Below are 12,839 nucleotides of genomic sequence, written 5' to 3'. Positions count from 1 at the left end.
TTTTCTTTGATGTTTATTCATTATAGCAGGGTTTCACAGACCACCATGGAACTTCCCTTCGGCAGGAGCCGAGCCGGAGCAGCTCCGCACTTTCGCCACGGGGAAAGACAATAGACGGCCGCTCCTCCAGTGGCGGCAGCAGTGGCTGAAGAGACGGCGAAGAGGAACCAACATGGTGGTCTCGGCAGAGCCCAGGCGCTTCACAGACACTGCTCCAGCCCCGCGTTGGGTCTCCAACTCCTGACTCGAGGAGTTGGGTTTCCGGTGACTTTGGTTTTTTGATCAGGAGCCTTTTTCTGAGCACCTTCCTTCTTTTTCTTTTCTTCCTGCTTTCCCTTTTTCTTTTCTTCCATCAAATGTTCCTCTTTTTTTTGTTTCTTGTTCTTCCTCCCTGGGCTCCGTCCCTGGCAGCGGCGGCTCCGTGGGGCTCCGGCGGCGGTCTACACCCCAGAGGGGGGAGGCCTTGGTTCACCTTTGTATACACAGTTCCTGTGGCCGGGGCTGCGTTGCCAGCGGTGACCACTGCGGTGTGCTTGGGGCCATGCCCACTCCGGGCTAGGGCCACGCGGCGCTCCCGGCTCCTCAATTCCTGGGCTCGGCACAGCTCGCCTGCCCAACACTGTCTTTTCTTAACTGAATAGACTTGGAACCTTTGTCAAAAATCAATTGACTATTTATGGGTCAATTGGACTCTATTCTGTTTTACTGATCTATTTTTCTATCTGTCTTAGTCCATTTGGGCTGTTATAACAAAATACCATAAACTCTGTGTAGTTTATAAGCAACAGGAATTTATTTCTTACTGTTCTGGAAGCTGGGAAGTCAAGATCATGGTGCTGGCAGATTCAGTGTCTGGCAAGGGCTCGCTTCCTGGTTCGTTCAGAGATGGTGCCTTCTAACTGTGTCCTTACACAGTGCAAGGGATGAGGCAGCTCTCTGGGGCCTCTTGTGTAAAGGCAATAATCCCATTCATGAGGGCTCCAACCTCATGACATAATTACCTACCAAAGACACCATCTCCTAATACCATCACATTGGTGATTAGGTTTTAACATGAATTTGGGGTGGGGGACATAAACATTAGACCGTAATACTATCATTTCTCCAATACCATACTATTTTGATTGCTGTAGCTATATTGTAAAATCAGGTAATGTAAGTCCTATACTTTGTTCTTCTTTACAATAGTTTCAGCTATTCTAGGTCCTCTGAATTTCCATATAAATTTTAAAATTGATTTGTCAATTTTTATACAAAAGAAATGCTGAAATTTTTGTCTGGATCTCTTATTAAATCTATAGATCATTATCAGGAAAACTGGTATCTTAGCAGTACTTTTTTATTTCCTTATATGAACATAATATATCTTTACTTTTATTTAGAGCACCTTTAAATTTTCTCCATCATGATTCATAGTTTTCAGTGTAGAGGTCCCTCATGTCTTTTGTTAAATTTAAGTAAGTTTTTAACTATTTTTATGGAGGTTATTTTTTATGTTACTATAAGTGGAACTTCTTGCACATTATTTTATAATTATTTGTGGCTACAATATAGAGATACAATAGATTTTAAAAATATTGACTTTGTAGTTTGCGACTCTGCTTTTAGTCCAGTAGTTTTGTTTGTTTGTTAATTTGAATTACCTCTCTTCAACATTTAAACTATTGACCATCTCTTTAATTTTGAAATACTCTTCTCCCACACCTTTAAGGACTCCTTGTTAACCTGGTTCCTCTATTTCTGTGCTCATGACTTCTCTGGATACCTTTAATTTTTACTTGTCCCCTGCTCATATTGCTTGAGAATCTTTTTATTGGCTTCCTCTCTCCTCTCTGCCTTTCACTAGTGCCGATAATTCCCCTAACCTCCAGTCTCCAGTTTTCAACTGCCTAAATATGAAATCCCCTCATTTTGTTACTATTTCACTCTCAAAGTTCAACTCTGAGGTCATTACATATCTTATTTAGCTTTGCAAGCAGACACACCCGCATTTAAATCTTGACACTGTTACCTATTAGATAGGTAATTTGACAAGTTATTTACCGCCTCTGATACTTTATTTTTCTATTTCTATGATAAAGATAATAATTCCAACCTCAGGGTTGTGCTGATGATTAAGTTTAATGTACAGGTACATGCTAGTGCTCAGTAGTGTTAATTCCCTTCTGCTGCTTTATGCATAATTTTTCTTAGCTTACTATTCTCTCTTGTTGCTCTATTTTATAAGTTCTATTATTCAGGAATAAATTCAAAATGTCAATTCTTTTAAAAGACTTGTGATATACCTCAGGTACCATAATTGCAATTACAGAATCCAATTTTCTTACTCTTTTTCTCCCTATCCAATAGCATTTCTATCCCCACTTGGTGGTTCTATCTAATATCTTCTTCTATATCATGATACCTATAGTGCAGAATTTGTGGCTGGTCCATCTTTTCATCTTCCACAGCAATTAAGTGGTACTCACATCTATTTGGTACTGGGTTTTATCTCTATATATCTCTATATCTGTATTGGTATCTATCTATACTTATATATATATCTAACTATATCCGTGTGTATGTATATGTCCTTCTTTGTTCTCAAGGTTCCTCTTTGATATGCCCAATGTATATGTATAAAGAATTAAAATAGAATTTAAAAAAAAATCTAGGTCTTGATTACATGGTGTTCTTTTAACATAAGCCATCTGACTTTAAAGAGCCTTAAAATTAAATTGCGGCAAAGACTTTTTTATGGTCAAATGATTCACAGTAGTTGTAAACACTTGATTGAAGTAGGTCTCAGATGAGCTACCATAAACAAATTGACACATGGCTTCTGATAAATTGAGCTTATACAATGGACTTTCTTACTCTCGTGAGTTTCATTCATATACTTTGTTTATTATTTTAGACTAAAGAGCCTTACGTATTTGAGTATAAATTATAACCGGCTAGCCAGCATTCCCATAGAACTTTGTTTCCTTGAAGATCTTTCTGAACTTCAGCTTAACTACAATCAGCTCATTTGCATACCTGAAGAGATTAAGTTCTTGAAGAAGCTCAAGACACTTTTTCTGGTCAGGAACAACATTGAAGTTTTGCCAGAGGTAAGCAAAACATGAAAGCGCATTTTTGTTGTTGTTGTTGGTGGTGAAGAACTCATTTCAACATCATGGGAGGTGGTTATGGATAAGATTTGGGTATCAGAGTACAAGCCATTATTTACTTACCCTCAGATTAGATGTAGTCAGTTCCCAAATCCTTACTACAGAAGACGGTTCAAATTTGGATTATTACACATAGCTAGGGCTGCCAGATCTAGTAAACAAAAATACAGGGTGCTCACTTAAATTTGAATTTCAGAAAATAACAAATTTTTTTTAGTGTAATGACACATGCAATATTTGGGGTTTACTTGTACTAAAAAAATTAGTTGTTGTTTGAGATTTAAATTTAAGTGAACATATATATTTTATCTCAACCCTATATACAGCACAAAGTGAAAGTTCATTTTGGCTTTAGAATATGTGCTGAATTTCTTACGATTTTCCTCTGTATCTGCTCTCTATCCTTCTCCAGCCTACTCTGTCTGAGAGACTGACCTGTATGGGCATCCAGCTCTTTTGTCTTCTGGCTTTCTCTTGGATATGGCCAATGAGAGGCACTCACAGGAAGTGAAAGGGCAGGAGAGTGAGTAACAGATGGTATTCCTATGGTACCTTTTCTGGCAGGTTGCTGTGGATTGACTGCATGCCTTTCTGGAAGGCCACAGCTAATGTCGTGTGATCCTCTTATAGACCATCACTGTTTCCCTTTGGCTCTTTAGGCCTAGGTGGTAAAGAATTCCCTGCTGATGCTGGCTTTGGAGAACTTTGTGGGTTTAGGCAACCATTTTTCTTGGTTTGTGGAACCTTGGTTTCCCTAAATCCGACCAAACTTTTATAAATAGTGTCTTTATTAAACTCTCCTCAAATTTCCCCTTTTGAGAATACTATCTTACTAGGAACCTGCCAATGTATTTTCCTTCCTTCCTTATGCAAATTGGAATTAATTTGATGGGAATGCATGTTGTACAGTAAATTAATGAATAAAAAATCAGCAAGTCAATAGAGTAGATATATCCAGAAAATCCCTAACAGTTTCATTTTTCTCTCAAGAAATAATATTATCTTTAAAAATTCTGTATATATTGTAATGTGATCTGTAAAAATCTGCCAAGGTAATAGGCTATAAATAAGAATATTTCTTAGAATGCCCTTAAAAATTGTAATTTTTATAAATAAGAAAATATCTTGAAATTACAGAATAAATATATTAAAAGTATAACTCATTTGGGGGAAAAGCAGTAACAGCAGCAGCAGCAGCAGCAGCAGCAGCAGCAGCAGCAGCAGCAGCAGCAGCAGCAGCAGCAGCAGCAGCAGCAGCAGCAGCAGCAGCAGCAGCAGCAGCAGCAGCAGCAGCAGCAGCAGCAGCAGCAGCAGCAGCAGCAGCAGCAGCAGCAGCAGCAGCAGCAGCAGCAGCAGCAGCAGCAGCAGCAGCAGCAGCAGCAGCAGCAGCAGCAGCAGCAGCAGCAGCAGCAGCAGCAGCAGCAGCAGCAGCAGCAGCAGCAGCAGCAGCAGCAGCAGCAGCAGCAGCAGCAGCAGCAGCAGCAGCAGCAGCAGCAGCAGCAGCAGCAGCAGCAGCAGCAGCAGCAGCAGCAGCAGCAGCAGCAGCAGCAGCAGCAGCAGCAGCAGCAGCAGCAGCAGCAGCAGCAGCAGCAGCAGCAGCAGCAGCAGCAGCAGCAGCAGCAGCAGCAGCAGCAGCAGCAGCAGCAGCAGCAGCAGCAGCAGCAGCAGCAGCAGCAGCAGCAGCAGCAGCAGCAGCAGCAGCAGCAGCAGCAGCAGCAGCAGCAGCAGCAGCAGCAGCAGCAGCAGCAGCAGCAGCAGCAGCAGCAGCAGCAGCAGCAGCAGCAGCAGCAGCAGCAGCAGCAGCAGCAGCAGCAGCAGCAGCAGCAGCAGCAGCAGCAGCAGCAGCAGCAGCAGCAGCAGCAGCAGCAGCAGCAGCAGCAGCAGCAGCAGCAGCAGCAGCAGCAGCAGCAGCAGCAGCAGCAGCAGCAGCAGCAGCAGCAGCAGCAGCAGCAGCAGCAGCAGCAGCAGCAGCAGCAGCAGCAGCAGCAGCAGCAGCAGCAGCAGCAGCAGCAGCAGCAGCAGCAGCAGCAGCAGCAGCAGCAGCAGCAGCAGCAGCAGCAGCAGCAGCAGCAGCAGCAGCAGCAGCAGCAGCAGCAGCAGCAGCAGCAGCAGCAGCAGCAGCAGCAGCAGCAGCAGCAGCAGCAGCAGCAGCAGCAGCAGCAGCAGCAGCAGCAGCAGCAGCAGCAGCAGCAGCAGCAGCAGCAGCAGCAGCAGCAGCAGCAGCAGCAGCAGCAGCAGCAGCAGCAGCAGCAGCAGCAGCAGCAGCAGCAGCAGCAGCAGCAGCAGCAGCAGCAGCAGCAGCAGCAGCAGCAGCAGCAGCAGCAGCAGCAGCAGCAGCAGCAGCAGCAGCAGCAGCAGCAGCAGCAGCAGCAGCAGCAGCAGCAGCAGCAGCAGCAGCAGCAGCAGCAGCAGCAGCAGCAGCAGCAGCAGCAGCAGCAGCAGCAGCAGCAGCAGCAGCAGCAGCAGCAGCAGCAGCAGCAGCAGCAGCAGCAGCAGCAGCAGCAGCAGCAGCAGCAGCAGCAGCAGCAGCAGCAGCAGCAGCAGCAGCAGCAGCAGCAGCAGCAGCAGCAGCAGCAGCAGCAGCAGCAGCAGCAGCAGCAGCAGCAGCAGCAGCAGCAGCAGCAGCAGCAGCAGCAGCAGCAGCAGCAGCAGCAGCAGCAGCAGCAGCAGCAGCAGCAGCAGCAGCAGCAGCAGCAGCAGCAGCAGCAGCAGCAGCAGCAGCAGCAGCAGCAGCAGCAGCAGCAGCAGCAGCAGCAGCAGCAGCAGCAGCAGCAGCAGCAGCAGCAGCAGCAGCAGCAGCAGCAGCAGCAGCAGCAGCAGCAGCAGCAGCAGCAGCAGCAGCAGCAGCAGCAGCAGCAGCAGCAGCAGCAGCAGCAGCAGCAGCAGCAGCAGCAGCAGCAGCAGCAGCAGCAGCAGCAGCAGCAGCAGCAGCAGCAGCAGCAGCAGCAGCAGCAGCAGCAGCAGCAGCAGCAGCAGCAGCAGCAGCAGCAGCAGCAGCAGCAGCAGCAGCAGCAGCAGCAGCAGCAGCAGCAGCAGCAGCAGCAGCAGCAGCAGCAGCAGCAGCAGCAGCAGCAGCAGCAGCAGCAGCAGCAGCAGCAGCAGCAGCAGCAGCAGCAGCAGCAGCAGCAGCAGCAGCAGCAGCAGCAGCAGCAGCAGCAGCAGCAGCAGCAGCAGCAGCAGCAGCAGCAGCAGCAGCAGCAGCAGCAGCAGCAGCAGCAGCAGCAGCAGCAGCAGCAGCAGCAGCAGCAGCAGCAGCAGCAGCAGCAGCAGCAGCAGCAGCAGCAGCAGCAGCAGCAGCAGCAGCAGCAGCAGCAGCAGCAGCAGCAGCAGCAGCAGCAGCAGCAGCAGCAGCAGCAGCAGCAGCAGCAGCAGCAGCAGCAGCAGCAGCAGCAGCAGCAGCAGCAGCAGCAGCAGCAGCAGCAGCAGCAGCAGCAGCAGCAGCAGCAGCAGCAGCAGCAGCAGCAGCAGCAGCAGCAGCAGCAGCAGCAGCAGCAGCAGCAGCAGCAGCAGCAGCAGCAGCAGCAGCAGCAGCAGCAGCAGCAGCAGCAGCAGCAGCAGCAGCAGCAGCAGCAGCAGCAGCAGCAGCAGCAGCGTTGTTCAGTTTCTATGCACTTGAATAGTTTCCAGAATTTTCCCTGTTATTGTTTTCCAGTTTTAATCCATTGTGGTCTGAAAAGATACTTGGGATGATTTCATTTTTTAAAAATTTGCTAAGACTTACTTTTTGACCTAGTATGTGGTCTATCCTGGAGAATGTTCCATGTGCTGATGAGAAGTATGTATATTGTCTAGTTGTTGGACGAAATGTTCTGTGGATGTCTGCCAAGTCTAATTGGTCTAAGGTGTATTTTAAATCCTGTGTTTCTTTGTTGATTTGTTGCCTGAAAGATCTGTCTAATTGTGAGAAATGGCTGTTGAGGTCACCCACTATTATTGTATTTGGGTCTGTCTCTTTTTTTAGGTCTAAGAGTGCTTGCTTTACATATCTTGGTGCTCTACTGTTGCGTGCATACATATTTAAGATTGTTATGTCCTCTAACTGGATAGATCCATTTATCATTATATAATGGCCTTCTTTATCTCTTTTTATCATTTTTGGTTTGAAGTCTGTTTAATCCAATATAAGAATAGCTACCCATGCTTGTTTTTGGTTTCTATTTGCATGGTACATCTTTTGACAACTCTTCATTTTTACTTTGTGTCTGTCTTTATAGGTGAGTTGGGGCTCTTGAAGACAGCATATAGTTTAGTCTCACTTTTTAATCAAATCAGTCAATCTGTGTCTTCTGAATGAGGAGTTTAATCCATTTATATTTAGGGTTGTTATTGATAATTATTGTTTTACTCATATCATTATATTGCTTTTTGTTCAGATGTTTTAAACATCATTTGTCCCTTTCTTCCCCTTATTATTTTTCATCTTTAATGTTAGTCGGATTTTTGTGGTGACCTGATTTAGCTTCTTTCTTTTTCGCATTTGCATTTTTGTTTTAATGGTAGGTTTTGCTCCTTCTTGTGAATCTGTGATATTGATTATCATTTCTCAGATTCTGGATACAAGACTCCTTTGAGAATTTCTGGCATGACTGGTCGTGTGGTAGTGAACTCCCATAATTTTTGTTTGTTAGGGAAATACACTATTTCTCCCTTGTTTCTGAAGGATAACCATGCTGTATATAGGATTCTTGGCTGGAAATTTTTTTCTTTTAGTTTTTTGAATATATCATCCATTTTCTTCTGGCCTGTAAAGTTTGAGTTGAGAAGTCTGCTGTTAGTCTGATGGAGGCTTTGAAGGATAACCATGCTGTATATAGGATTCTTGGCTGGAAATTTTTTTCTTTTAGTTTTTTGAATATATCATCCCATTTTCTTCTGGCCTGTAAAGTTTGAGTTGAGAAGTCTGCTGTTAGTCTGATGGAGGCTTTCTCATAGGTGACTTGGTGCTTTTCTCTTGCTGCATTTAGAATTCTCTCTTTTTCTTTGAGTTTTGCTAGTTTGACTATCATGTGTCTTGAAGAGGATCTTTTTGGATTGAATCTATTTGGGGATCTTTAGGCTTCCTGGATCTGAAGGTCTGTTTCCCTCCCTATACTTGGGAAGTTTTCTGTTATTATGTCCTTGAATAGTTTTCAATGCCTTTTCCTTTTCCTCCCCTTCTGGAATACCCATGATTTGGATATTTGTGCACTTGAGGTTGTATTCTAGCTGTCTTAAATTTTCTTATTTTTTAAAATTCCTTTTTTCTTTTTCTTGTTTGCCTGGGTTATTTCAAAATGACCATCTTTGAGTTCTAAAATTCTTTTTTCTGCTTGCTCTAGCCTGCTGCTCAAGCTTTCTGTTCAGTTTTATATTTCATTGAGAGAATCTTTCATTTCCAGGAGTTCTGTTACATTCTTTATTAAGTTATTAATCTCTTTGTAAATTTTCTCCTTCATATTGAGGATATTTTTTTCTTGTTTCATTGTGTACTCTAGTTGATTTTTTTCTTATTTCTTGGAGAGTGCTCAGAATTCTCTTTCAGACTTCTCTAGGATTTCTTGCTCTATGGGGTATGGTACTTGAGAATTACCATATTCCTTTGGTGTCATATGTTCTTGTTTATTTGTAGTTCTAGTATTTTTTCACTGATGTTTGGTCATCTGGTAGAACACTTAATTATTCTATTACTCTGGAGTGGGTAATGAGGGGGAAGTTTTCCTTCTCTGTTTGTGGGTTCTTCTGGTGACTCTTCTTTTATCAATGCAGTCGAATGTGCAGTGGGCTGCCTTGGCTCCTTTTTTGGTCAGTGAGCAGGTCCTGCACATGCTCACCTGGACTGCCTGTGTGGTGGTTCAGTGGGACATGTGAGCCCCTCCAGTGCTTGCTCTCTATTTTAATAATAGGTAATGAATACTGAGTGTTCACTGCATAATTACACCCTTTAATACTTTAAGATTAGTAACTTATTTAATCCATTTAAAAATCATATGAAATTGGGGCTTTTATTAGCATTTCCATTTTACAAATGGAGAAATCAAAATACAAGGAAATTAAGAAATTTTCCCATCATTAGTTAGTATCTGTCAGAGGTGAGATTTGAATCCAGAAGTAGTCTAACTTGGAGCTAACATGTTATGTTACCCTGGAGTGAACAGAGGAAATGGAGAACTCAAAGATATCTGGCAATCCAGAACATAGGGATCTGTTTGGGGAAGATGTGCTGAAGAATTGATCAGGTATTTAGAAATTTAAACTTAAACTCCATCAAATTTAAACTTAAACACTTATGATTCTAGATATTAGGTTTTAAAAAATCTCTCTCTTTTGTTTTCTGACACAGGGACTTTGTAATCTTAAAAAACTGAGAATGCTAGACATAGCTGGCAATATTATTCAGATATTTCCACCAAGAGTAAGTAGAGTCAACTTCTATTATAATTGAAAAATAATTTTGTTTATGCTCTTGGGAATAGAAAAATATGGGCAGCCAGTAAAACCTATAATTGGAACCTTGAATTATACAAATGACTCAAAGATTTGCTTTGCTCTAGAATTTCAAAACTGTTTTCTCCCATTTCTTTTTTTGTGTCTGTGCCTGCTGAACTTGTTTGAATTAAGTGAACTCCAATTGCTATCCTAAATATTTTAATATGTCAGTTATGATAAAATTTTTTGGTTATTAAACATTGCTTTTGGTTACCTTAGAGTTTTTGGAAATATTACTTTCCAGAGCATAAATTTTTATCCATTGTAATCAATCCAAAGATGGTACTTTTATTAGTTGTTTTTAAGCCATACACAATGAAAAATGCATTTTTTTCATTTGCAAATGAATTTTGACCTTGTTTTATGTCAGATTCATGGAGAAACAGTTCATCTTGGCAACTTCTAACTTTTGGTAAATAATCGGGAGTTTTTCATATTGCATTTTTATATTCTAGTGAACGTGTTTGAACATTCAAGGTAATAATTAGAAGCCTATCAGTCCAGAAGATACTCAATAAATAGTTGTTGATCCATTAATTGTTTTTTCTGATTGATCCACTTTAAATTGAGATTTCAGTCCTTTTCATACACTGGAGCAGTATTTTGTAATGAGGGTGTTTCAAATATGAAAAAATGAGTGTAAAGCTATGTTTTAGAAAAAAATACTGTTTTTTTATTGTGGTAAAATATATGTAACATAAAATTTACCATTTAAACAATTTTTAAGTATGAAGTCTGTGACACTAAGTACTTTTACATTGTTGTGCAACCCACCACCATCAATCTTCAGAACTTTTTCATCTTCCCCAACTGAAACTCTATCCATTAAACACTAACTCCCCATTCTATTCGTAGCACCTATTTTAGAAGTTTCTATAAATATTCTGAAATAAGATATTTTTACCCAACACTGAAACCATTATTCTCCTTTCTGTCTCTATGAATTTGGTGACTACTCTAGGTACTTCATGTAAGAGGAATCATACAATATTTGTCCTTTCATGACTGACTTATTTCACTTTGTATAATGTCTTTAAAGTTCATCCATGTTGGAGCATATGTCAGAATTTCCCTCCTTTTTAAGACTGAGTAGTATTCACTTGTATGTATCTATCACATTTTTCTATCCATTTATCTGTGGATGGATGCTTGAGTTTTTTCCATCTTTTGGCTATTGTGAATAATGCTGCTATGAACATGCATATACATCTTATTTGTTCTAGTCTCTCTACTTTCAATTATTTTGGTTATATACCTAGAAGTGGAATTGCTGAGTTATATGATAATTCTATGTTTAATTTTTTTTTTTTTTTTTTTTTACTGACTGGTAACAGGATCGCAACCCTTGGTGTCACGCCCGTACCGGGGACCGGCAACGGGATCGTAACCCTCGGTGTTGCGCCTGCACCACGCTCAGCCAGTGAGCGGGAACCAGTCTCCACATGGGATCCGAACCCTCGGCGGGAGCGCTGTCGCGCTCCCAAGCGGCGCACTCTCCAGTGTGCCACTGGGCCGGCCCTATGTTTAATTTTTTAAGGAATCACCACACTATTTCTAAAAATATACAGTTTTGAATGTTTAGTAAAATATGTCTAATTTTTTAAGGAATCACCACACTATTTCTAAAAATATACAGTTTTGAATGTTTAGTAAAAATTGGATGTTGTTAATATTGCTCTGGTAAATGCCACTTGATTTTGTTTATCCCATGGGTCTTAATTCAATTCTCTATGCCCTGTCATGCCTCCCTGACTTCCAAAGTAGCCATATGGTGCCACTTCTTCAATATTAACATTGTAGCTTGGACACATAATGGAGTAATTCTTTTAAAGTCTGTTGTGCTATTAGACTGTAAGCTTTCAAAGAGAATGAATACTGTTTCTCACCCTCTATACCTGATGTGTCTTGAATTTCAACTTGATAAATACTTGCTACATGAATAAATCTAAATAGTGTTCTTAAACTGCATTCAGTATTTACCTTAGCAGTGCTGTTAATTCACTGATTCTTCTACAAAGTGATTCTGGACTTATAAATTTGATAAAACGTTACTACTTAGGTCCCAATAATTTAGAGTTAATTTTGACAGGGTCTGGGTCAGTTTCACATTTGTAGCACCTATTTCAAAAATTTCTGGAAGTACTTAAAATAAGCTTATCTGTGAACTCATCTGAGCTTTGGTCCACCTGGTTCAAAATCAAAGTTTTCCACATTTGATAGATGGGGCAACTGATGGGACAAATGACAAATATAGAGGATAAATGACTGACTCTAGGTCATACTTTGATTATTAGTGAAAGGGAGTAAGTTTCAAAGTAATGGTAGTGATCTTTAAAAACAATTAGGCCATGCTTTTTAGGAAGCAGAATAATATAGAAATAAAGAGCATGGACTATGGAGTCTTACACATGTGTTTAAAGTTCTAATTTCCCATTTACTGAATTTGTTATCTCAAACAAGTTGCTTAACTTCTCAAAACTGCTGTTTCCACATCTATAAAATGGATGCATTAAAACCACTAACCCCATAAGGTTGTTCAGTCAAATAAAACATTTTGTACATAGTTGGTGTTCAAGGAATAGAAACTATATGATTATATATTCTATATAAAATGTATACCAATAGTGAAACACTAAGTAATGTATAATTATTGCATTCATACCTGTCTACTGGAGATAATAAGAAACCATGTAAAGCACGTGTTTTTAAAACTTTTTTTCTACTATGAAAATGTTCAAACAAACAGAAAAACAGAGAGAATAGCAAAATGAAATTCCAGGTACCCATTACCTTGAAGCATACTCTTAACTCAAAGATTTCAAACCGTATTCTATAGTAGAGTCTTTAAATGGTTTATTTTACTGCCTTATAACTACTCTGTTTTTTAAAAAATAGGTCTTTATTTAAGATTGTTTTGCTATTTTATGACCTAAAGATTGCTGTACTATTTGGAAAATGCAATTATTTCACTGTAGTATATCTTTTATTTACATAACTGTTGAATATTTGAAACTAAATTTTTATCAGGACTTTTGTAGTATGTACATTAAATGGAAATCCACACTAAGAAAATGGGACTATTATAAATATTTGTTAATATGTGTTGAATCAGGGCTGGCCCGGTGGCGCACTGCTACAGTGCGCCACTTGGGAGCGCGGCGGCGCTCCCGCCGAGGGTTCGGATCCCACATACAGACCGGCCGCTCACTGGCTGAGCAAGGT

At 41.4% G+C, this 12,839-nt stretch overlaps 1 protein-coding gene across 1 annotated transcript in view; it reads left to right on the top strand.

The window, feature by feature from the left end:
- Positions 1-65: 65 nt before the first annotated feature.
- The window catches only part of LRRC69 (leucine rich repeat containing 69), a gene marked incomplete at its 5' end in the record, with an annotated part of 85,087 nt that continues 72,313 nt past the window's right edge, over positions 66-12,839 (top strand). The window contains 3 exons of the mRNA XM_008568058.1: positions 66-195; positions 2,897-3,092; positions 9,472-9,543. Of these exons, the coding sequence (XP_008566280.1) occupies positions 66-195; positions 2,897-3,092; positions 9,472-9,543 (398 nt within the window). The remainder of the gene's footprint in view (positions 196-2,896; positions 3,093-9,471; positions 9,544-12,839) is intronic.

This window comes from Galeopterus variegatus, unplaced genomic scaffold (genome assembly GCF_000696425.1).
Source record: "Galeopterus variegatus unplaced genomic scaffold, G_variegatus-3.0.2 Scaffold371, whole genome shotgun sequence".
Lineage (NCBI taxonomy): Eukaryota > Metazoa > Chordata > Mammalia > Dermoptera > Cynocephalidae > Galeopterus > Galeopterus variegatus.
Note: the sequence above shows the minus strand (reverse complement) of the source record. Positions and strands in the feature narration are given on the sequence as shown.